Source organism: Oncorhynchus masou, chromosome 19 (genome assembly GCF_036934945.1).
Source record: "Oncorhynchus masou masou isolate Uvic2021 chromosome 19, UVic_Omas_1.1, whole genome shotgun sequence".
In the NCBI taxonomy this organism is placed as follows: Eukaryota; Metazoa; Chordata; class Actinopteri; order Salmoniformes; family Salmonidae; genus Oncorhynchus; species Oncorhynchus masou.
Genome location: NC_088230.1, coordinates 39416313 through 39443335, shown reverse-complemented (window position 1 = coordinate 39443335; position 27023 = coordinate 39416313). Strand labels below are relative to the sequence as shown.

The following is a 27023-nucleotide window of genomic DNA, read 5'->3' as shown; positions in this document are numbered from 1 at the left end:
ATACGCACTGCCCTCATGAGTGTTTTGAGGTCGGAGACCGACCATTTGCCAGAGGAGGGGACTGAGGGGAGGAGGAGGGGACTGAACATGCACCCCTGAGGGGCTCCAGTGTTGAGGATCAGCATGGCGGATGTGTTGTTACCTACCCTTACCACCTGGGGGCGGCCCTCACGAAGTCCAAGATCCATTTGCAGAGGGAGGTGTTTAGTCCCAGGATCCTTAGCTTAGTGTTGAGCTTTGAGAGGACTATGGTGTTGAATGCTGAGCTGTAGTCATTTAGCTTGTCCTGTATGCGACATTCTCACATAGGTGTTCCTTTTGTCCAGGTGTGAAAGGTCAGTATGGAGTGCAGTAGAGATTGCATCATCTGTGGATTTGTTGGGGAGATATGCACATTGGAGTGGGTCTAGGGTTTCTGGGATAATGCTGTTGATGTGAACCATGACCAGCCTTTCAATGCACTTCATGGCTAACCACGACTGAGTGCACTCCAGGTCGGTAGTCATTTCCAGGTACTAGGTTACCTTATTGTTCCTGGGCACAGGGACTATGGTGGTCTGCCTGAAACATGTGGATACCACAGACTCACTCAGTGAGAGGTTTGAAAATGTCAGTGAGTACACTTGCCAGTTGGTTAGCACATGCTCTTAGTACACGTCCTGGTAATCTGTCTGGCCCTGTGGCATTATGAATGTTGACATGTTTAAAGTTCTTACATCAGCTAAGGAGAGCGTGATCACACAGTTGTCCGGAACAGCTGGCCCTCTCATGTATGTTTCAGTGTTCCTTGCCTCAACCAGCTGTTGTTTACATATACAGTTGAAGTTGGAAGTTTACATACACCTTAGCCAAATAGATCTAAACTCAGTTTTTCACCATTTCTGACATTTAATCAACAGTTAAAATTCCCTGTCTTAGGTCAGTTAGGATCACCATTTTATTTAAGAATGTGAAATGTCAGAATAATAGTTGAGAAAATGATTTATTTCAGCTTTTATTTATTTCATCACATACCCAGTGGGTCAGAAGTTTACATACACTCAATTAGTATTTGATACCATTGCCTTTAAATTGTTTAACTTGGGTCAAATGTTTCGGGTAGCCTGGTGAGAGTGGGAACTACTGTATGGATGCTAACATTGCTGCGCTTCTCACATGTAAAGCCCCATTTTTGGGAACTCTACTTGACTTGTCTGGTATACGAACGGTAGCCCCTATCTGCAAAAGCATGGTGTCTGCTGAAAGCTAAGTATCTTGGCTATTGATCTGTACCTTAAAATCGCCAGTGTGAATTATTATCATCAAAAGGCACATGTATAAGTGCAGGCTGAGCCAATTATCTAATTTCAAGATGGATGCTACCTACATTCCGGTTAGTGTTGTGAAGCATAAACAAAATAAACACGGAATACGTTGATTCGCACCCGAAAGGCGTGACTCCACAGATCATGAGGATGTCTTATTTGTCTGGCGGTGACCTACCGTTATTGGTCACCAGCCCAGAGAGCCAAAATGTTTATTTTACACACGTTTTCACCAACCAGCAAACATCTTAGATGGTAAAGCTTCCATTTGGTCTGTTTGAGCTATAGCTACATAGGGGATAATAAATGAATCCTTAGGTTGGTAGGAACACATTTAGCCTTTTGCCAATGTTATCTGATGATGTATGACTTAATGGCAACATCGAATGTCCACCGAGTGGCTATATATTTGCGCATGAAAAATATGATGAAAACACATAGATGTCCCCCGACACCACCACAATGTTTGAGAGAGGTTGGTGTTGTAGACATTTCGTTTTTAGAGTAAATACCTTTTAGGCACATCCAGCGTGCAAAAACAGTGCAATTACCACATTCGGGACACTATAGAGAGGTTGGAAGGACACCCGGATGGGTGGGTATAATTTGTGGTACGTTCCAACAGGAATCTGTTCCAAAAACTTTGTAAATAACAAATTGCCAACAAACAACTCATACTAAGTTGTATAGCGACTAATTAAGATACCGGGTAGGGAGTGGGCAATTTAATTAAGTTTGTCACTCACCATGGTTATTCCCGAAAAATGTCTGTAGTCTATGGACAAAAATTTAAGAATAAGCTACGTGGTGAGTTGATGCCTATTTGGCAGCTAGTTAGCTAGGTGACTTGATCATGTTACATGTATGTTTGTTGGTGTCCTTGTACATTACAAACATTTTTGGAACAGATTCCTGTTAGAACGTTCCAGAAAATGACACCCTGGAAACACCCATAACAGCAGCACAATGTTTGAGTGAGGTTGATATGGTAGAATATTGTGTTTTTATACTGAACTAATAGCATTGCAACTATGCAATAGCACTGGAACTATCTTATATACAGACATATGCCAATTTGGAGACATCCCGTGACTACACCTGACACCATTTACTAAAACATCTGTCCATTTCTATTTGTTAGGTCTAACAATCCCATTTTTTCTCTGATATTGATCACATGTTGTGGAGGCCATTTGATGTGTTTCTAAATCTACATTTTGTCATTACATCTAAAAGGTTAATAAACGACTGTCATTCCTGTAGTTTTTTTGTTGTCTTGCCAACGCAGTGGTGCACTAAACGACGTGTCACAGACAAGGGTCACACATTATAAGATTCTTCCCTTGGTGTTGAGGATTCTCCAGACCACCACGCTGCCTTGCCAAAACAATGATGTGATTAGATTGTTAACGTAGCTAGAACGAGCTGTGGCTCAAAGCAGCCTCTTAACTGTCATTTACACTTGCTATAGAGTTGAAATATCTCACAAACATTTTGAATTGAATAACATTGCTTGTGAACTTCTGAGCTGTAATGATTTGACACTTTGGTTAAAGTCAAGTACAAACGTATACTGGTAGTCATGGATCCTGCTGGTGGGTCTACACATTCCAGGTGATGCGAAACAACGTATCACTTCACTGGCTTCTTCTCAGGCGAGCTCTCATTTGGCTATTGCTGTTAAAACTTCTTCGGGATAGGGGGCAGCATTTTCACTTTTGGATAAATAGCGTGCCCAATTTCAACTTCCTGCTACTTATTCCCAGAATATAAAAATAAATATGCATATTATTAGTATATTTGGATAGAAAACACTATGAAGGTTCTAAAACTGTTTTAATCATGTCTTTGAACAGAACTTATGTAGCAGGCAAAACCCAGAGGACAAATCATTCAGATTTCTTTTTTTTTGGTCACTGTCTATTCAATAGTTTCCCAATGAAACCTCATATTTCTAAGGGACTTGTTGGCAGTTCCTACTGCTTCCACTGGATGTCACCAGTCTTTAAAAATTGGTTGAGGTTATTCCTTTGTGTAATGAAGAAGTACGGCCATCTTGAATGAGTGTCATTTGAAGTCTACTTTTTGAGAGCATTACTTGAAAAGTAGCGTGAATTTGTTCTCTTTCTGTAATGAACACAGATTGTCCAGTATTCAATTTGAGCAATTATTAACGTTTAAAAATACCTAAAGTTGTATTACAAAAGTAGTTTGAAATGTTTTGGCAAAGTTTACAGGTAACTTTTGAAATATTTTGTAGTGACGTTGCACAAGTTGGAAGCTGTGTTTTTCTGGATCAAACGGGCCAAATAAATGGACATTTTGGATATATATCAACGGAATTAATCAAACAAAAGGACCATTTGTGATGTTTATGGGACATATTGGAGTGCCAACAAAAGAAGCTCGTCAAAGGTAAGGCAAGAATTATATTTTATTTCTGCGTTTTGTGTTGCGCCTGTAGGGTTGAAATATGCTACTCTCTCTTCATTTACTGTTGTGCTATCATCAGAGCATCTTATGCTTTCGCCTAAAAGCCTTTTTGAAATCTGACATGTTGGCTGGATTCACAACGAGTGTAGCTTTAATTTGGTTTCTTACATGTGTGATTTAATTAAAGTTTGATTTTAATAGTATTTTATTTGAATTTGGCGCTCTACATTTTCACTGACTATTGGCCAAGTGGGACGCAAGCGTCCCGCCTATCGCAGAGAGGTTTTAACTATTCTCAAAACTTGTTGATGCACATCTCACACTTAAAGAGCATTGCAGATTTTGTGCCGATAATATCAAAACATTATTAAAAACATTGAGATGTCTGGGACTTCTCAAAGACGGGATCGGTAGCTCTCAGATTGCATCTCTGACCTGCTAACGTCTAACGAACGTCGGTGATAGCCGTGCGCCCTGAGTAGACAACGACATGGGGATTCTGTCTCCGGTCTCCAAAACTTGTCTGGGATCTAAATCAGAGCTAGAACCATGTAGCGGAGATATAAAAAGACCTCTGCAAAAACAACAACAAAATGCAGATTTCTTGATCCAGCTCATTCATTCTGACTATTTTGAGGAAGTGTTATGACTATGTTGTAGCTACGGTGGCTCAAGAGGAACAAACAACACTAATATTGCAGTTTAGGGAGAATGCGAGCACAGACATTCAATTCGCCGAGTTCTGCTGGGAGAAAACCAAACCTATGTATATGGACAAAGACTATTATTCATCAGGGAATACTTTTCTGACTGCTTGGCAATAGCGGTTAAGGTGTTGGCCAAAACGTTTGGACCTCTTAGCCTAACGGGTAAGGCGGCGTTAGCCAAACCTTTTGGACCTCTTAGCATAACGGGTAAGGCGTTAGCCAAAACGTTTGGACCTCTTAGCATAACGGTTAAGGTGTTGACCATAAAGTTTGGACCTCTTAGCATAACGGTTAAGGCGTTAGCCAAAACGTTTGGACCTCTTAGCATAGCGGTTAAGGCGTTAGCTTGACAGTCGCTGGACCCAGGGTTTGACTGGACCCGGGATGGAAACCTGCTTAGTGTCTCTCTCTCCTTTCACCTAATTGACCCATTTTTGCTTCACCTTCTGAGTCTGTTGGAGAGGATCAGCTGGAGCAAAATGAGGTGTACATCCACCGATCTGCAAATAGTAGTCCCTGCCAAATAATAGGCTTTGTGCTATTTTAAGATTTGCAGAGAGACGCCTACCCTGACTTAAAGGAGCTGCATGGTCAATCCGACAATTGCATTGGCCGTGCAGCATTGACGTTGATACTGCCTCTGCAGAAGTCAGGGTATTTATACTTCTTGTGCTTATTAAGGGAGCAGCGCAGAGCTGTTGTGAAGGAAGTTGTCAAGTAAGCGTGTTTGTGTTCATACAGGACCTCCCGCCCCCACCTACTGTCAACCAAACATGTAAATGTGGAACTATACAGCGCACACAGCGATGCGGTACGGAGCTTAATATGGTACTTCTGCATACCTCTGGAAGGCTCCGTAATTGCGTCACACCCTCCATATAGATCAATTATAAGTTGGCTTATAGACAAAGTCCCCCCTATCCAGCACACGTGCACAACCGGACATTGATTGATTGGAGACAGATTGTGCCATTTCTTCGGATTCTCTACCTGCAGCGAACATGCTAGAAATACCTATAAAAACAAGGTGCCCTAAATATGAGGGATATCTGATCAATTTAGAGAGAGTAGGTAGAGGTGTATGTTTTTTATTCAATGGAGTGGGGTCGTCCCATATTGGATATTGGATAGATCAGAAGTAGAAGGGAAAGATAAGAGGAGAGTGCTGAAATAGCACGTAAAAAAATGTCTGCACTCAATAGTACTTTGGCCTCTACTACGTGGCTTTTCTCTTTTTTTACCTTTATCTAACTAGGCAAGTCGGTTAAGAACAAATTCTTATTTACAACGATGGCCTAGCAAAGAACAGTGGGTTAACTGCCTTGTTCAGGGGCAGAACAACAGATTGTTTTACCTTGTCAGCTCAGAGATTAGATCTAGCAACCTTTCGGTTACTTGCCCAACGCTCTAACCACTAGGCTACGCTGTCGCCTCTACGCTCTAACCACTAGGCTACGCTGTCGCTTCTACGCTCTAACCACTAGGCTACGCTGTCGCCTCTACGCTCTAACCACTAGGCTACGCTGTCGCCTCTACACTCTAACCACTAGGCTACGCTGTCGCTTCTACGCTCTACCCACTAGGCTACGCTGTCGCCTCTACGCTCTAACCACTAGGCTACGCTGACGCCTCTACGCTCTAACCACTAGGCTACGCTGTCGCCTCTACGCTCTAACCACTAAGCTATGCTGTCGCCTCTACGCTCTAACCACTAGGCTACGCTGTCGCCTCTACGCTCTAACCACTAGGCTACGCTGTCGCCTCTACGCTCTAACCACTAGGCTACGCTGTCGCCTCTACGCTCTAACCACTAGGCTACGCTGTCGCCTCTACGCTCTAACCACTAGGCTACGCTGTCGCCTCTACGCTCTAACCACTAGGCTACGCTGTCGCCTCTACGCTCTAACCACTAGGCTACGCTGTCGCCTCTACGCTCTAACCACTAGGCTACGCTGTCGCCTCTACGCTCTAACCACTAGGCTACGCTGTCGCCTCTACGCTCTAACCACTAGGCTACGCTGTCTACGCTCTAACCACTAGGCTACGCTGTCGCCTCTACGCTCTAACCACTAGGCTACGCTGTCGCCTCTACTCTCTAACCACTAGGCTACGCTGTCGCCTCTACGCTCTAACCACTAGGCTACGCTGTCGCCTCTACGCTCTAACCACTAGGCTACGCTGTCGCCTCTACGCTCTAACCACTAGGCTACGCTGTCGCCTCTACGCTCTAACCACTAGGCTACGCTGTCGCCTCTACGCTCTAACCACTAGGCTACGCTTTCGCCTCTACGCTCTAACCACTAGGCTACGCTGTCACCTCTACGCTCTAACCACTAGGCTACGCTGTCGCCTCTACTCTCTAACCACTAGGCTGTTTCCCCGTTATAATTCAGACCTGTCGTAAAACGGCGCGAACGTGAATGAGCATTAAAACTCACCTGTCCTTTTCTCCACCCCCCTCCAGGTGTCACCCATCTTCCCAACTTATCACCTGGGTATTTATACCTGTGTTTTCTGTCTGTTTGTTGCCAGTTCATCTTGTTTGTTCAAGTCTACCAGCGTTTTGTCTCAGCTCCTGTTTTTCCCCAGTCTCTCTTTTTCTCGTCCTCCTGGTTTTTGACCGTTGCCTGTCCTGACCCTGTACCCGCCCACCTGACCACTCTGCCTGACCCTGAGCCTGCCTGCTGTCCTGACCCTGTACCCTGACCACCTGACCACTCTGCCTGACCCTGAGCCTGCCTGCTGTCCTGACCCTGTACCCGCCCACCTGACCACTCTGCCTGAACCTGAGCCTGCCTGCTGTCCTGACCCTGTACCCGCCCACCTGACCACTCTGCCTGACCCTGAGCCTGCCTGCTGTCCTGACCCTGTACCCGCCCACCTGACCACTCTGCCTGACCCTGAGCCTGCCTGCTGTCCTGACCCTGTACCCGCCCACCTGACCACTCTGACTGACCCTGAGCCTGCCTGCTGTCCTGACCCTGTACCCGCCCACCTGACCACTCTGCCTGACCCTGAGCCTGCCTGCTGTCCTGACCCTGTACCCGCCCACCTGACCACTCTGACTGACCCTGAGCCTGCCTGCTGTCCTGACCCTCCCGCCCACCTGACCACTCTGACCCTGAGCCTGCCTGCTGTCCTGACCCTGTACCCGCCCACCTGACCACTCTGCCTGACCCTGAGCCTGCCTGCTGTCCTGACCCTGTACCCGCCCACCTGACCACTCTGCCTGAACCTGAGCCTGCCTGCTGTCCTGACCCTGTACCCGCCCACCTGACCACTCTGCCTGACCCTGAGCCTGCCTGCTGTCCTGACCCTGTACCCGCCCACCTGACCACTCTGCCTGACCCTGAGCCTGCCTGCTGTCCTGACCCTGTACCCGCCCACCTGACCACTCTGCCTGACCCTGAGCCTGCCTGCTGTCCTGACCCTGTACCCGCCCACCTGACCACTCTGCCTGACCCTGAGCCTGTCTGCTGTCCTGACCCTGTACCCGCCCACCTGACCACTCTGCCTGACCCTGAGCCTGCCTGCTGTCCTGACCCTGTACCCGCCCACCTGACCACTCTGCCTGACCCTGAGCCTGCCTGCTGTCCTGACCCTGTACCCGCCCACCTGACCACTCTGCCTGACCCTGAGCCTGCCTGCCTGCTGTCCTGACCCTGTACCCGCCCACCTGACCACTCTGACTGACCCTGAGCCTGCCTGCTGTCCTGACCCTGTACCCGCCCACCTGACCACTCTGCCTGACCCTGAGCCTGCCTGCTGTCCTGACCCTGTACCCGCCCACCTGACCACTCTGACTGACCCTGAGCCTGCCTGCTGTCCTGACCCTGTACCCGCCCACCTGACCACTCTGCTTGACCCTGAGCCTGCCTGCTGTCCTGACCCTGTACCCGCCCACCTGACCACTCTGCCTGACCCTGAGCCTGCCTGCTGTCCTGACCCTGTACCCTGACCACCTGACCACTCTGCCTGACCCTGAGCCTGCCTGCTGTCCTGACCCTGTACCCTGACCACCTGACCACTCTGCCTGACCCTGAGCCTGCCTGCTGTCCTGACCCTGTACCCGCCCACCTGACCACTCTGCCTGAACCTGAGCCTGCCTGCTGTCCTGACCCTGTACCCGCCCACCTGACCACTCTGCCTGACCCTGAGCCTGCCTGCTGTCCTGACCCTGTACCCGCCCACCTGACCACTCTGCCTGACCCTGAGCCTGCCTGCTGTCCTGACCCTGTACCCGCCCACCTGACCACTCTGCCTGACCCTGAGCCTGCCTGCTGTCCTGACCCTGTACCCGCCCACCTGACCACTCTGCCTGACCCTGAGCCTGTCTGCTGTCCTGACCCTGTACCCGCCCACCTGACCACTCTGCCTGACCCTGAGCCTGCCTGCTGTCCTGACCCTGTACCCGCCCACCTGACCACTCTGCCTGACCCTGAGCCTGCCTGCTGTCCTGACCCTGTACCCGCCCACCTGACCACTCTGCCTGACCCTGAGCCTGCCTGCTGTCCTGACCCTGTACCCGCCCACCTGACCACTCTGCCTGAACCTGAGCCTGCCTGCTGTCCTGACCCTGTACCCGCCCACCTGACCACTCTGCCTGACCCTGAGCCTGCCTGCTGTCCTGACCCTGTACCCGCCCACCTGACCACTCTGCCTGACCCTGAGCCTGCCTGCTGTCCTGACCCTGTACCCGCCCACCTGACCACTCTGCCTGACCCTGAGCCTGCCTGCTGTCCTGACCCTGTACCCGCCCACCTGACCACTCTGCCTGACCCTGAGCCTGTCTGCTGTCCTGACCCTGTACCCGCCCACCTGACCACTCTGCCTGACCCTGAGCCTGCCTGCTGTCCTGACCCTGTACCCGCCCACCTGACCACTCTGCCTGACCCTGAGCCTGCCTGCTGTCCTGACCCTGTACCCGCCCACCTGACCACTCTGCCTGACCCTGAGCCTGTCTGCTGTCCTGACCCTGTACCCGCCAACCTGACCACTCTGCCTGACCCTGAGCCTGCCTGCTGTCCTGACCCTGTACCCGCCCACCTGACCACTCTGCTTGACCCTGAGCCTGCCTGCTGTCCTGACCCTGTACCCACCTGACCACTCTGCCTGACCCTGAGCCTGCCTGCTGTCCTGACCCTGTACCCGCCCACCTGACCACTCTGCCTGACCCTGAGCCTGCCTGCTGTCCTGACCCTGTACCCGCCCACCTGACCACTCTGCCTGACCCTGAGCCTGCCTGCTGTCCTGACCCTGTACCTGCCCACCTGACCACTCTGCCTGACCCTGAGCCTGCCTGCTGTCCTGACCCTGTACCCGCCCACCTGACCACTCTGCCTGACCCTGAGCCTGCCTGCTGTCCTGACCCTGTACCCGCCCACCTGACCACTCTGCCTGACCCTGAGCCTGCCTGCTGTCCTGACCCTGTACCCGCCCACCTGACCACTCTGCCTGACCCTGAGCCTGCCTGCTGTCCTGACCCTGTACCCGCCCACCTGACCACTCTGCCTGACCCTGAGCCTGCCTGCTGTCCTGACCCTGTACCCGCCCACCTGACCACTCTGCTTGACCCTGAGCCTGCCTGCTGTCCTGACCCTGTACCCGCCCACCTGACCACTCTGCCTGACCCTGAGCCTGTCTGCTGTCCTGACCCTGTACCCGCCCACCTGACCACTCTGCTTGACCCTGAGCCTGCCTGCTGTCCTGACCCTGTACCCGCCCACCTGACCACTCTGCTTGACCCTGAGCCTGCCTGCTGTCCTGACCCTGTACCCGCCCACCTGACCACTCTGCTTGACCCTGAGCCTGCCTGCTGTCCTGACCCTGTACCCGCCCACCTGACCACTCTGCTTGACCCTGAGCCTGCCTGCTGTCCTGACCCTGTACCCGCCCACCTGACCACTCTGCCTGACCCTGAGCCTGCCTGCTGTCCTGACCCTGTACCCGCCCACCTGACCACTCTGCTTGACCCTGAGCCTGCCTGCTGTCCTGACCCTTTACCCGCCCACCTGACCACTCTGCCTGACCCTGAGCCTGCCTGCTGTCCTGACCCTGTACCCGCCCACCTGACCACTCTGCCTGACCCTGAGCCTGCCTGCTGTCCTGACCCTTTACCCGCCCACCTGACCACTCTGCCTGACCCTGAGCCTGCCTGCTGTCCTGACCCTGTACCCGCCCACCTGACCACTCTGCTTGACCCTGAACCTGCCTGCTGTCCTGAACCTTGGCTTCTGCTCTGTATTATCGACCCCTGCCTGCCTTGACCTGTCGTTTGCCTGTCCCTGTTGTTGCAATAAACATTGTTACTTCAACACAGTCTGTACTTGGGTTTTACCTTGATACCTGATACATTCACGTTTCCATGGTGACAATAACGGCCTTTATTTGCTGTATAATTTGTAACTATTGTCATTAGGCCACGGCATGTAAACTAAATATTGAACGAGAATTCATCTTTATCCACAGATTATTACATTTCTGAGATTAAACAGGCGATGATGTCACTCTCCTATCACACAGAAATACTGTAGCCTCCATTGCACAGCAATAGGCTAACTGTAGCCTAGCCATACTGTCAAATATTTTACATAAGCCACCAGTCTATTTACTGTGTTGGCAGGATGTTTTAATCGTTAGCAATCATGTATGCTGTATCTGGAAAAGGACAGTTCGTTTCGGAAAGAGAGAACTATGGCTAATTTTTGTGGGCTTGTCAGCAGAACGTTTTGAATTCAGGGCAAGCTACTCATAACATTTTCTCTGCAATAGTTTGTGTGTGTTTAAACAAATGCCGTTTCCTACCATGTCCTTTTCAAGCTGCTTCAACTCAGGGTAGATTGACAGGCTGGAGGAATTAGCCATCTCTGAACACTGAACTACATTATTACCTATAATTACTGAGGAAGAACTAAATTAGCTGCTGTCTGTCTGCCTACCTTTCCGTCTGCCTGGCTGTCAGCCTGTCAGGTCTGCCTACCTTTCCTTCTGCCTGGCTGTCTACTTGCCAGCTGGTCTGTCTACCTGCTTGCCGTGGTTGCCGTGGTTGCACAGACAGATGAGGAGACTGGATGTTGAGCCTCCGATAAGACTTCACACTTGAGGTTTGCCATCAACGGCCTGTCCTGTGTGTGGGTGTGTGTTAGGCCTGAGAAGTAGAAAGCAGTGACTTCATGGTAGTGACAGGTGTGGGTGTTAACCCCGAGAGAAAGGTGCTGTATCACGGGTATGTGTGTGTACAGTGTGTGTTCTGTGTGTGTGTCATGTTTACCCCCTGGGAGAAGTAGAAAGCAGCGATGCCCAGGGGCCAGAAGCAGCAGAGCATGGAGAAGATGGCCAGGCCCAGATGGTCTCTGGGTGGGATCACTATGAAGTTATCTTCACTCTCGCTGTCGCTGGAGCAGTCTGTCTGAAAGAGACCAACACTGTTAAAAAGGAACAGGGGGGGATACCTTGTCAGTTGTACAACTGGCCCAATGCTCCTAACTTCATCTTGTTCTATATGAACTGTAATGGTGGTATCTTCACTCATTGTACAGGAGGAGAGAAACAACTTTGCTGCAATTCATTTTTAGGACGAGCGGAGAGACAAAAAAAAGACAAAACAGGGGAAGTTTCTCACATTACAGGGACAGTTAAAACATTGGACCCTTTTAGCCAAATCTAACTCTCTGTAGCTCAGGATCTGAAGCAAGGATATGCATATTTTTGATACCATTTGAAAGGAAACACTTTGAACTTTGTCAAAATGTTAAATTCATAAAGGAGAATGTAACCCATTTGATCTGATAAAAGATAATGCAAACAAAACAGGCATTTTCATCTTTGAAATGCAAGAGAAAGGCCATAACATTATAAAGGAATCTAGGCGCATTTTAGATTTTTGGCCACTAGATGCCAGCAGTGTGTATGCAAAGTTTCATATTGATCCAGTGAAGCATTGCAATACTGCACAATATTTTTTTTTCAAGTCTGCCCAAATGTGCCGCATTGGTCAATTTATACATTTTCAAGTGCATAACTATAGAGAACATACAGAAATGATATGGTAATAGAAAATGTACGTTTACACACTCCCAGGAATGTCATAAATGATGCATCATCAGCTTCTACAGTTGAAGTTGGAAGTTTACATACACAAAGATTGGAGTCATTAACTCGTTTTTCAACCACCACAAATTTCTTGTTTTGGCAAGTTGGTTAGGACATCAACTTTGTGCATGACACATTTTTCCAACAATTGCTTACAGTGTCACGCACTGACCTTAGATACCTCTGTTTTTTCTTTATATTTTGGTTAGGTCAGGGTGTGACTAGAGTGGGTATTCTAGTTTTGTTCATCTAGGGTTAGTTTTGTTCTTCTAGGGTTTTTGTATTTCTATATTGGCCTGATATGGTTCCCAATCAGAGACAGCTGTTTATCGTTAAGAGAAATGTCCAAACGCCTGAAGATACCACGTTCATCTGTACAAACAATAGTACACAAGTCTAAACACCATGGGACCATGCAGCGTCATACCGCTCAGGAAGGAGGCGTTCTGTCTCCCAGAGACGAATGTACTATGTTGCGAAAAGTGAAAATTAATCCCAGAACAACAGCAAAGGACCTTGTGAAGATGATGGAGGAAACGGGTACAAAAGTATCTATATCCACAGTAAAACGAGTCCTATATCAACATAACCTGAAAGGCCACTCAGCAAGGAAGATGCCACTGCTCCAAAACAACCATAAAGAAAGCCAGATCACAGATTGCAACTGCACATGGGGACAAAGATCATACTTTTTGGAGAAAAGTCCTCTGGTCTGATGAAACAAAAATAGAACTGTTTGGCCATAATGACAATCGTTATGTTAGGAGGAAAAAGGTGGATGCTTGCAAGCTGAAGAACACCATCCCAACCAGCTTTGCTGCAGGAGGGACTGGTGCACTTCACAAAACAGATGGCATCATGCAGAGGGAGAGTTATGTGGATATATTGAAGCAACATCTCAAGACATCAGTCAGGAAGTTAAAGCTTGGTCACAAATGGACAATGACCCCAAACATACTTCCAAAGTTGTGGCAAAATGGCTTAAGGACAACAAAGTCAAGGTATTGGAGTGGCCATCACAAAGCCCTGACCTCAATCCTATAGAAAATCTGTTGGCAGAACTGAAAAAGCACATACATTTACATTTACATTTAAGTCATTTAGCAGACGCTCTTATCCAGAGCGACTTATGCGAGCAAGGAGGCCTACAAACCTGACTCAGTTACACCAGCTCTGTCAGGAGGAATGGGCCAAAATGTACACAACTTATTGTGGGAAGCATGTAGAAGGCTGCCTGAAACTTTTGTTAAAATTATTAAACAAAGTTATTAAACAATTTTAAAGTCAATGCTACCAAATACTAATTGAGTGTAAATTTCTGACCCACACTGGTCATGTGATGAAAGAAATAAAAGCTGAAATAAATTATTCTCTCTACTATTATTCTGACATTTTACATTCTGAAAATAACGTGGTGATCCTAACTGACCTAAAACAGGGAATTTTTACTCTGATTAAATGCCATGAATTGTAAAAAACAGAGTTTAAATCTACTTGGCCTAGATGTATGTAAACTTCCAACTTCAACTGTGCTGTCACACCCTGACCATAGTTTGCTTTGTATGTTTCTATGTTTTGTTTGGTCAGGGTGTGATCTGAGTGGGCATTCTATGTTTCATGTCTTGTTTGTCTATTTCTATGTTTGGCCTGATATGGTTCTCAATCAGAGGCAGGTGTGAGTCATTGTCTCTGATTGGGAAGCATATTTAGGTAGCCTGTTTGGTGTTGGGTTTTGTGGGTGATTGTTCCTGTCTTGTGTTAGTTTGTACCAGTTTAGGCTGGTTCAGTTTTCACGTAATGTTTTTTGTATTGATTCGTGTTCCTTTTTGTCATTAGAATCTAAATAGCCACGCCGCATTTTGGTCTTCTCTTCTTCACATAAAGAAAGCCGTTACATGTACACTAACTTTCACACATCTATATGGCTGGGCGGAGTGGAGTCAGTGACAGCAGTGGGGACAAACTGTAGAACCCAGTTCCTACATTGATAAAAAAATTGATTTTTATTTTCCAAACACAACTATGCTACATTTTATCTCTGGGACCATCAGGATGACAAATCAGAGCCAAATTACTGAATGTAAACACACTATTCCACATTATTTACCTTCAGAGTAGAATCTGTGGCTGTGCACTCTCCTTAATAAACAATAGCATGGCATTCTTTCACTGTAATAGCTACTGTAAATTGGACATTTTAAGCTTTCTATCCTCATAAGACTATGTCTTGGAAGGTTTGCTTACAACGTCATGCTCGTCACATTAGCGCATGTTAGCAACAACCGTCGTGGGAATAGGAACACCGATCCAGTAGAGATTTAAATAGATAGTAGAATTCTAAATGATACTTTCTTTAATTTGTCTTTTTGACCTTCAGATGAGTCCTGTGACACTTGTAAGTGGTCATTATTAGTTTTTATGCGAAAACTTTCTGATGATGATTTTTTGGGAATTCTCTGATAAACAGCGCAGTAGCTCGGCAACCATGCGGACGGCCGACATACGGGGGACCGAGACGGAGAAATAAACATATCTCTGTCTCTATACCAACGTTTTATAAGGACAATGTTAGTTGTTGGTTTGAGAGTTCACCCAGATTAAGGGAGGAGAGATGCTGTTTAAATGGTGAGTTCACCCAAATCAAATAAAAAATAGAATAAATTCAAATTTTATTTGTCACATGCTTCGTAAACAACAGGTGTAGACTAACAGTGAAATGCTTACTTACAGACCCTTCCCAACAATGCGCAGAGGAAAAACTAGAAATCATTAAAAAAAATATTAACACAAGGAATAAATACACAATGAGCTACAATTACTAGGCTATATACAATAAATACACAATGAGTAGCGATTTACTAGGCTATATACAATGAGTAACGAAAACTTGCCTATATATACACGGGGTACCAGTATCGAGTCCATGCGCAGGGGTACGAGGTAATTGAGGTAGATATGTACATATATGTGGGGATACTGTGTTATTCCCTCTACGGGGCAATTATTTTTGGCCAAAGCAAAACAAATCTCACTGCCCTTTTCAATATCATTTTATTAAATCCCCAATCTTCTATGGAAGAGTACCTGTGATATGCCTGTGCGTAGTACACCTGAAGCATAAATCCTAGTCATTACAGCAGTCCTTTTGTACACTGTCTGGATTTGTGATGCAATGGTTTTCCTTTTCACTTTCCATCAACACAAAGCGTGACTATTAATATATTCTCACTGCTGGAGAATGTTCTAAGATGAGAAGAGGTGGAATAAAAAAATAAATTGACCTACCATCCTACCATCATCCCCGGTGCAGGGTGCAAGCTGTACTGGTGGCGTGCAGGATGGAGGGAGGGGAAATTAAAAATAGTGTGTATGTGTAGGGGAGGGGCAGAGAGAGACAGAGGGGGGAGAGACAGAGGGGGGAGAGACAGAGGGGGAGAGGAGAGGGGGGGGGGACCCATCCACAAAACTACCAGAGAGAGATATGTAGAGAGAGGAAATGAAAAAGAGTGTGTATGTGTAGGGGAGGGGCAGAGAGAGACAGAGGGGGGAGAGACAGAGGGGGGAGAGACAGAGGGGGGAGAGAGAAGGAGGGGAGAGAGGAGAGGAGAGGAGAGGAGAGGGGGGGGACCCATCCACAAAACTACCAGAGAGATATGTAGAGAGAGGAAATGAAAAAGAGTGTATGTGAAGGGGAAGGGGAGAGATAGAAAGAGAGAGGGGTGGGGGGAAGAGAGAGAGACCCATCCACCAAACTACCAGGTGTGAAACAGGGAAGAGACTCAGGAGGTATGCTAATTTGGTATAGAGGAGACCTAACCCACTTTTAAATTAGTCAAAACAGGAACATTTTACATCTGGCTAGAAATGAATAAGGAAATGATCTCAACAGAGATAAATGTCCTTGTGTGCTACCTATATCCCCCCAATATAATCCCCATACCTTAACGATGACAGCTACTCCATCCTACAGGGGGAGATGAACCATTTAAAGGCCTAGGGACATGTATAGAACCCTACAAGAACCCTACACCCTCAGCACACAGGGGGAAAAAACACCTACAACATAACCAACAAAAATGGGTCAGAACTCCTGCAGCTCTGTCGGACGCTGGGTATGTACATAGTCAATGGTACTGTGGGCTTCGAGGGGGACTCCTATGGTAGGTACACCTATAGCTCTGTTACTTCCTAGGTATGCACATAGTGAATGGTACTGTGGGCTTCGAGGGGGACTCCTATGGTAGGTACACCTATATCTCATCTCTTGGCATTAGTTCTGTAGACTAATTTATCAGTGACCTCAACCCAGAGTCTCTCAGAGCGTTCAGTCAGTCCACTGATACCCCTATCAGATCACAGCAAAATCACAGTCTACTTGAACAGAGCAATACTCAATAGTCATGAGGCATCAAAGCCAAATGAACTTAATAATACTAAGAAATGCTATAAGATGGAAGGAAAGTTGAGTGGAAACCTACCAAAAAAACAATTAGGCAAAAACTCAACAGGTCCGTTGCTGTTGTTCTGGGATTGATTTGCACTTTTCGCACCAAAGTACGTTCATCTCTAGGAGACAGAACGCATCTCCTTCCTGAGCGGTATGACGGCTGCGTGGTCCCGTGGTCCCATGGTGTTCATACTTGCGTACTATTGTTTGTACAGATGAACGTGGTACCTTCACGCATTTGGAAATTGCTCCCAAGGATTAAACAGACTTGAGGAGGTCTACAATCTTTGCTGATATCTTTTGATTTTCTCACGATGTCAAGCAAAGAGGCACTGAGTTTGAAGGTAGATCTTGAAATACATCAGTGTATGTAAACTTCTGACTTGAACTGTAAATTTGATAAATCCAGAGTATGCACCACACCGAAGGCACTGAAACTGCCTCTGCAACGCAAAGCTCAAAGGCAAACGCAGCGTTTCATTGGACGTTAATGTAATTCTGGTGTAACAAAATTCAATGATGCTGTCGGTGTGATCGAAGCGTAAGCAAGCTGGTTCTGGGACAGCAACACAATCCGACCCAACCAAATCATGAGAAAATAAAAATATAATTGCTTGACACATTGGAAAGAATTAACCAAAAAACAGAGCAAACTAGAATCCTATTTGGCCCTAAACAGAGAGGACACAGTAGCAGAATACCTGACCAGTGCGACTGACCCAAAATGAAGGAAAGCTTTGACAATGTACAGACTCAGTGAGCATAGCCTCGCTATTGAGAAAGGCCACCTTAGGCAGACCTGGCTCTCAAGAGAAGACAGGCCATGTGCACACTGCCCACAAAATGAGGTGGAAACTGAGCTGCACTTCATAACCTGCCAAATGTATGACCATATTAGAGACACCTACAGTGCCTTGCGAAAGTATTCGGCCCCCTTGAACTTTGCGACCTTTTGCCACATTTCAGGCTTCAAACATAAAGATATAAAACTGTATTTTTTTGTGAAGAATCAACAACAAGTGGGACACAATCATGAAGTGGAACGACATTTATTGGATATTTCAAACTTTTTTAACAAATCTAAAACTGAAAAATTGGGCGTGCAAAAAAATACAGTTTTATATCTTTATTTTGAAGTCTGAAATGTGGCAAAAGGTCGCAAAGTTCAAGGGGGCCGAATACTTTCGCAAGGCACTGTATTTCCCTTAGAATACACAGACAATTAAAGAAAACCCATATCTACTGGGTGAAATTCCAGTGTGCCATCACAGCAACAACATTTCTGACCTGTTGCCAAAAGAAAAGGGCAACCAGGGTAGAACAAACACCATTGTAAATACAACTCATATTTATGTTATTTATTTTCTCTTTTGATAGAGACAGCGAGAGAAAGAGAGACACTTTTCAACCCCCGAGTTCCATCTGTGCTTCATTCATTTATTAACACAATACAACCCAGGCAATATGATCTATACTTTTCATTTCTTTCTACAGTACTGCTGTAGCAGAGGCACACTGAGATCACAGCATATCATAATGATTCGCACATAATGATAAAGCCTAGTCATCCACCATAGCTTTGAGCAGAATGGCCTTAGCACCACTTCCAGAGTCCACTTCCCAGCTAGCACATTTGGTTTCTTGGAAGTTGTGGTACGTACGTTTTTGGTTCTCCATTGGTTTTGGGAATTAAGCCAATACGTTTCCTTACCAGTAAAATGGAAAGTTTTCTAAACGTTCTAGGAACGGAAGCACAAATGTTGCCTGGAACGTAAATCTATAGGTTCTGAGAATGTTTTACTCTGGATTCCTGACATTTTTCCTGGGAGGTTTTATGAACGTTCTGAGAATGGAAATTATAGGTCAGGGGTATTAAACACTTACACTATGAGGTCCAAAGCCTGCTGGTTTTCTGCTCTACCTGGTAATTAATTGAACCCACCTGGTGTCCCAGGTCTAGAGGTGAACAATAAAAAAACACAGTGGAACTGGCTTCGAGGTCCAGAGTTGAGTTTGAGGGTTATTTGAAGGTACCTATTTATAAAAAATACCCTTATAACATATTTTAATACCCATGTAAGTTGACTGAGAACACCTCATTTACAGCAGCAACCTGGGTAATAGTTTCAAAGAAGGAGGGATGAAAGAGACAATTAGAAGCTATTCATCCCCAGCTTCTATCTCCAGGCCATCAGACTGATAAACAGCTTTTAATATCCAGACCATCAGACTGATAAACATCTTTTATCTCCAGATTTCTCTCCCAGCTCTGATCACATTGGGAGCCACTGCTGATCGCTTCGCCCTCAACTTCCGGATTTGTCTGCGTGATGCGCTGTTTGTTGCTACTTGGCTATCTCTGCAACTTTTCATCTTTGACTTTTATACCAACATCTGGTTTAATTTCTCTCGTTCTCGTTTTTTCATTCTTACTTATTCACCCCGGACACTTTGTCTGGACATGGTTAGTCAGGACCTCCACCAGACGAAAAAGCTAAGGAGTGACATTAACACTATGCCTTCTAATTGCAGTCGCTGTACTCATATACAGGAGAACTATCACCTTATGGTGAGGATAGCCATGTTGCCTGCACAGCTTCAGATGTAATCGTTAGGCAATTTAAGTGTAGGAAAGGATAAAACGGCGTCTGTGCCACCAGTAAGTACTGATAGTAGTATAAATCCCCCACAGTCCCCGCAGCCGGCCAATTTACTCACGGAAAGAAATGCTTTGGGCTCAACCAGTGTCACTCATTCAACCAAAACTTTCAACCCCATTAAGCAGCGAGTCGGAGTCAGAGGCCGAGCCGTCTCTGGTCTCTACTCCTCCCGTTACGGGGTCTAAGACGCCGACGCCTCCCACCATTAGCTCAGACAAATTGAAAACCCATTGGCGACTCCATTACCTGCAATATTAGAATAAAAAAATATTCATCCAGCGATCATACACTGTTTACCAGGGGGCAGGACGTAAAGGCTAATCTCAATGTGGAGCTGGCTAAGGCTAAAACTGGCGAGTGTAGGGATATGCTTATCCACGTCAGCACCAGCGATGTTAGGATGGAACAGTCAGAGGTCAACAAGCGCAACATGGTTTCAGCGTGTAACTCAGCTAGAAAGATGTCTCGGCATCGAGTAATTGTCTCTGGCCTCCTCCCAGTTAGGGGGAGTGATGAGCTCTATAGCGGTGCCTCAACTTAATCGTTGGTTGAAAATGACCCTCCCAAAAGTGTAGATAAGTGGCCTTCTTTCTGGGACACACCCACAAACAGGACCAAACAGGACCAAGCCTGGCCTGCTGAGGAGTGACGGACTCCATCCTAGCGGGAGGGATGCTCTCATCTTATCTATGAACATAGAGAGAGAGGGTTCTAACTCCTCTAGGCTCCACAATGAAATAAGGTGCAGGCCAGGCAGCAGGCTGTTAGCCACCCTGCTAGCTTATTGGAGTCTGCCACCAGCACAGTCAGTGTAATCAACTCAGCTATCCCCATTGGGACCGTGTCTGTGCCTCGATCTGGGTTGGGCAAAACTAAACATGGCAGAGTTCACCTCAGCATTCTCACTGGAATAAAGACCTCCATACCTGTCATTATTGAAAGAGATTGTGGTACCTCACATCTCAAAATAGGGCTACTTAATGTTAGATCCCTCACTTCCAAGGCAGTTATAGTCAATGAACTAATCACTGATCATAATCTTGATGTGATTGGCCAGAATGAAACATGGTTCAAGCCTGATGAATTTACTGTTTTAAATAGGCCTCTCCTCCTGGTTATACTAGTGACCATATCCCCCGCGCATCCAAAGACGGAGGTGTTGCTAACGTTTACGATAACAAATTTAAATTTACAAAAAAAAAAAGACTGCGTTTTAATATTTGGAGCTTCTAATCATGAAATCTATGCAGCCGACTCAATCACCTCTTATAGCTACTGTTTACCTCCTGGGCCATATAAAGCGTTGCTCAGTGAGTTCCCTGAATTCCTATCGGATCTTGTAGTCGTGGCAGATAATATTCTAATTTCTGGTGACTTTAATATTCCACAGACTCACTCCAAACAGCTTTCGGAGCCATCATCGAGGTCTCCAGACCTACTCATTGCCACAGTCATACATCTAAATGTTTTTTCCTCATAATCCTGGACTATCGGACCACCATTTTATTATGTTTGCAACCACAACAAATAATCTGCTCAGACCCCAACTAAGAATCATCAAAAGCTGTGCTATAAATTCTCAGACAACCCAAAGATTCCTAGATGCCCTTCCAGACTCCCTCCAGTTTGGATGAAAAGCATGCCCAGAGTAAATTGATTATAAACATCATTTGACATGTTTCTGCGAACTTTGATAGAACTTTTTTTGACTTTTCGTCTGGATGTCGTGAGAGCGCTTTGTGCCTTTGGATTACTGAACTAAACGCGCAAACAAAAATGGTATTTGGACATAAAGAGGGAATTTATTGATCTAAACGAACATTTATTGTGTAACATGGAGTCCTGGGAGTGCCACCAGATGAAGATCATTAATTTAACTTTGTAAGGTACGTAAGATTCTTCCCTTGGTGTTGAGAATTCTCCATACCACCACGCTGCCTTGCCAAAACAATGATGTGATTAGATTGTTAACGTAGCTAGAACGAGCTGTGGCTCAAAGCAGCCTCATAACTGTCATTTACACTTGCCATAGAGTTGAAATATCTCGCAAACATTTTGAATTGAATAACATTGCTTGTGAACTTCCGAGCTGTAATGATTTGACACTTTGGTTAAAGTCAAGTACAAACGTATACTGGTAGTCATGGATCCTGCTGGTGGGTCTACACATTCCAGGTGATGCGAAACAACGTATCACCTCACTGGCTTCTTCTCAGGCGAGCTCTCATTTGGCTATTGCTGTTAAAACTTCTTCGGGATAGGGGGCAGCATTTTCACTTTTGGATAAATAGCGTGCCCAATTTCAACTTCCTGCTACTCATGCCAGGAATATAAGATATGCATATCATTAGTAGATTTGGATAGTAAACACTGAGGTTTCTAAGAATGTTTGAATCATGTCTATGAGCATAACAGAACTTATGTAGCAGGCAAAACCCAGAGGACTTACCGTTCAGAATTTAATTTTTTTGGTCTCTGTCTGTTCACTTTCTCGTTGGGAAATGATATTTCTTAGAAACCTGTTTTCAGTTCCTACCGCTTCCACTGGATGTCACCAGTCTTTGGAATTTGGTTGAGGTTATTCATTTGTGCAATGAAGAAGTAGGCCATCTAGGAACTGGGTGACATTGTTGAGTGCGCAAGACGTGAAAAGTAGCGTTGGTTTGTTGTCTTCCTGTATTGAACACAGATAGACCCATCTACAATTTGATCGATTATTAACGTTCAAAAATACCTGAAGTTGTATTACAAAAGTAGTTTGAAATATTTTGGCAAAGTTTATAGGCAACTGTTGAAATATTTTGTAGTGACGTTGTGTTTTTGGAAGCTGTTTTTTCTGGATCAAACACGTCAAATAAATAGACATTTGGATATACAGTGGGGAGAACAAGTATTTGATACACTGCCTATTTTTCAGGTTTTCCTACTTACAAAGCATGTAGAGGTCTGTAATTGTTATAATAGGTACATTGTTATAATAGGTACACTTCAACTGTGAGAGACGGAATCTAAACCAATCACATTGTATGATTTTAAGTAATTAATTTGCATTTTAGAAGACAAATAATGTATAAGAAATGTTTCAGTCAGGTTTTTGTCAGGTTTTAGACCCCATTGTTTGAGACTGCACTCGTGAAGGTGGTAAATTATATTTTTAATGGCATCAGACCAAGGCTCTGAAACTGTCCTCGTGCTCCTTGACTGTAGTGTTGCATTACTACACTAGACCCTGATCTTTCTTTTGACAAACAATAATTTTTCAAGGACAGCTTTTTCCCATATCCGTAACATTGAATCTAAATATTTTGACATCTTTTTGTCAAAACAATTCATGTTTTTGTCACTTCTAGATTAGACTACTGCAATAATCTACTCTCTGGCTACCCCGGATAAAGCACAAATTAAAATGAAGTTGGTGCTAAACATGGCTGCGAGAATATTGACTAGATCCCAGAAATGTGATCATATTACTCCAGTGCTAGCCTCTCTACACTGGCTTCCTGTTAAAGCAAGGGCTGATTTCAAGGTTTTACTGCTAACCTACAACGCATTACATGGGCTTGCTCCTACCTATTTCTCTGATTTTGGTCCTGCCGTACATACCTACATGTATGCTACGGTCACAAGACGCAGGCCTCCTTATTGCCCCTAGAATTTCTAAGCAAACAGCTGGAGGCAGGGCTTTCTCCTATAGAGCTCAGTCTTTACTGAAGACCTCTTCAGTGGGTCATATGATTGAGTGTAGTCTGTCCTGGGGTGTAAATGTGAACCGGCAAGGCACCGGAGCGATGAACTCCATTGCTGTCTCTGCCTGGCCGGCTCCCCTCTCTTCACTGGGATTCTCTGCCTCTGACCCTATTACGGGGGCTGAGTCATTGGCTTATGGTCAGTCTGTTTATATTTGGTGTAATTCTCCCTTCTTATCTGGTATCCTGTATCCTCCCTCTAATTCTCTCTCTGTCCTTCCCTTCACGGAGGACCATGCCTCAGGATGACCTAGCCTGATGAGTCTGAGTCCTGGCTGTCCCCAGTCCACCTGGTCGTGCTGCTGCTCCAGTTTCAACTGTTCTGCCTGCGGCTAGGGAACCCTGACCTGTTCACCAGCTACCTTGTCTCAGACCTGCTGTTTTCGAGTCTCTCTCTCTCTCTACCGCACATCTCGACCACTGAATGCTATGAAAAGCCAACTGACATTTTAATCCTGAGGTACTGACCTCTACAATCACCGTGATTATTATGGCCATGTACTCTTATCTCCACCCGGCACAGCTAGAAGAGGACTGGCCACCCCTAAGAGCCTGGTTCCTCTCTAGATTACTTCCTAGGTTCCTGCCTATCTAGGGAGTTTTTCCTAGCCACTGTGCTTCTACATTAAGAAGGGCTTTATAATTACATTTGATTGATTGATTGATTGAGGGACAGATTGGGAATTTAGCCAATTTAACACTCCTACTCTTATGATATGTACCATGGGATCCTTAGTGATCACAGAGAGTCAGGACACCCATGTAACTTCCCATCTTTAAAGACGGCAATGTCCCCAATCACTGCCCTGGGGTATTGGGATTTTTTTTTAATCAGAGGAAAAAGTTCTACTGGCCTTCCATCACCACTTTTGCAGATTTTTTTAAATAATTTTTTTTTAGCCAGGTTCCTTAAATGTGCTGAGAATGTTCCAAAGACAAGCAACTATCCTACACCATTCCCAAGTAGACTGTATACTTAATAACCACACTCTCACCACGCTCTAGGAAACCTATGGATCTCAGAAGGTTATGTGCTAGCTGAGTCTTGCTCTGTCTGGCTACTGGAAAGAAAAAGAGAGGAACATTCTCAGCAACTGTCGGGAGCTGTGTCACACCCTCCTCTTCATGGTACATTTCCATGAGAGCGTTGTTGTTTCTAAGAGTTAGAAACGGCAGTCCTATAAACCCTAGGTTATGATCAAATCAAATCAAAGTTTATTTGGCACGTGCGCCCGAATACAACAGGTGTAGACCTTACAGTGAAATGCTTACTTACAGGCTCTAACCAATAGCGCAAAACAAAATGTGTGTGTGTGTGTGTGTGTGTGTGTGTAGATAAAGAAATAAAACAACAGTAAAAAATACATTTGAATAAGGGAGAGAAAGAAGGAGAGAGACAGACAGAGGAAGGTAGGGAAGGACAGGACAGGACAGGGGAGGAGAGAGTAGGGGGGAGCGATGGAATGACAGAGATGAAAGAGGGGGGAAAATGTTGTGTACGATGTGTATGCATGTGATGATACTGCAGTTTAGTGCTGACATGGCTCCAGTGTTATCCTATGGGACATGTCTGTCTGATAGATCTGCTGTTACGCTATAGGCTAGACAGGTAATGACGGACGAACACACACACACACACACACACACACACACACACACACACACACACACACACACACACACACACACACACACACACACACACACACACACACACACACACACACACACACACTCTGCTGTCACCACGGGGTAGCTAGAGTACTGACAGAAGCATAGATGAATAGATGGCTCCATCCCATGGCCATGACAGCAGAAACAGGGAGAGGTCCGGGTAATGAAGGTTGCCACATTGCCTCCACAGCGTGGGGGAGATGAGATTAACCCCCTCCATTCAGTTCCTACTTCTTTCCCTCCTTCTTTCACCTCTGTCATTCCATCGCTCCTTCCTCTCTCTCCTCCTACCTGTCTTTCCTTCCTTCCCTACCTTCCTCTGTCTCTCTCTCCTTCCCTCCCTCCCTGTCTGTTTCTCTCTCTCCTTCCCTCCCTCCCTCTGTCTGTTTCTGTCTCTCCTTCCCTCCATCCCTCTGTCTGTTTCTGTCTCTCCTTCCCTCCATCCCTCTGTCTGTTTCTCTCTCTCCTTCCCTCCTGTTTCTGTCCCCTCCCTCTGTCTGTTTCTGTCTCTCCTTCCCTCCCTATTTGCATCGTTCCAATCTGTTGCTCTGTCATCCCTCCTTTACCTCCTTTTCCCTCCCTCTTTCTATCCTGTGTGACTCTCTCCTTTTCCCTCCCTCTTTCTATCCTGTGTGACTCTCTCCTTTACCTTTCCTATCCTCCTCTCCTCTTTTCTATCCTGTGTGACTCTCTCCTTTTCCCTCCCTCTTTCTATCCTGTGACTCTCTCCTTTTATCCCTCCCTCTTTCTATCCTGTGTGACTCTCTCCTTTTCCCTCCCTCTTTCTATCCTGTGTGACTCTCTCTCCCCTTCCCCTCCCTCCCTCTGTCTGTTTCTGTCTCTCCTTCCTCCTCCCTCTGTCCTGTGTGACTCTCTCCTTCCCTCCCTCTGTCTGTTTCTCTCTCTCCTTCCCTCCCTATTTGCATCCTGTGTGACTCCAATCTGTTGCTCTGTCATTCCTCCTGTGTGACTCTCCTTTTCCCTCCCTCTTTCTATCCTGTGTGACTCTCTCCTTTTCCCTCCTATCCTCTTTCTATCCTGTGTGACTCTCTCCCCCATTTTCCCTCCCTCTTTCTATCCTGTGTGACTCTCTCTCCCTTTTCCCTCCCTCTTTCTATCCTTTGTGACTCTCTCCTTTTCCCTCCCTCTTTCTATCCTGTGTGACTCTCTCCTTTTCCCTCCCTCTTTCTATCCTTTGTGACTCTCTCCTTTTCCCTCCCTCTTTCTATCCTGTGACTGACTCTCTCCCTTTTATCCTGTGTGACTCTCCCTCCCTCTTTCTATCCTGTGTGACTCTCTCTCCTTTTTCCCTCCCTCCTCTTTCTATCCTTTGTGACTCTCTCCTTTTCCCTCCCTCTTTCTATCCTGTGTGACTCTCTCCTTTCCCCTCCCTCTTTCTATCCTGTGTGACTCTCTCCTTTTCCCTCCCTCTTTCTATCCTGTGTGATTCTCTCTCCTTTTCCCTCCCTCTTTATATCCTTTGTGACTCTCTCCTTTTCCCTCCCTCTTTCTATCCTGTGTGACTCTCTCCTTTCCCCTCCCTCTTTCTATCCTGTGTGACTCTCTCCTTTTCCCTCCCTTCTATCTTTCTATCCTGTGTGACTCTCTCCTTTACCCTCCCTCTTTCTATCCTGTGTGACTCTCTCCTTTTCCCTCCCTCTTTCTATCCTGTGTGACTCTCTCCTTTACCCCTCCCTCTTTCTATCCTGTGTGACTCTCTCCTTTTCCCTCCCTCTTTCTATCCTGTGTGACTCTCTCCTTTTCCCTCCCTCTTTCTATCCTGTGTGACTCTCTCCTTTTCCCTCCCCTCTTTCTATCCTGTGTGACTCTCTCCTTTTCCCTCCCTCTTTCTATCCTGTGTGACTCTCTCCTTTTCCCTCCCTCTTTCTATCCTGTGTGACTCTCTCCTTTCCCCCTCCCCTCTTTCTATCCTTTGTGACTCTCTCCTTTTCCCTCCCTCT

The 27023-nt window shown here is 46.1% G+C and overlaps 1 protein-coding gene across 1 annotated transcript in view; it reads right to left on the bottom strand.

The window, feature by feature from the left end:
• The window catches only part of LOC135506258 (synapse differentiation-inducing gene protein 1-like), a 110778-nt gene that overhangs the window by 9126 nt on the left and 74629 nt on the right, over window positions 1-27023 (bottom strand). The window contains exon 3 of the mRNA XM_064925779.1: window positions 11715-11852. Within this exon, the coding sequence (XP_064781851.1) occupies window positions 11715-11852 (138 nt within the window). The remainder of the gene's footprint in view (window positions 1-11714; window positions 11853-27023) is intronic.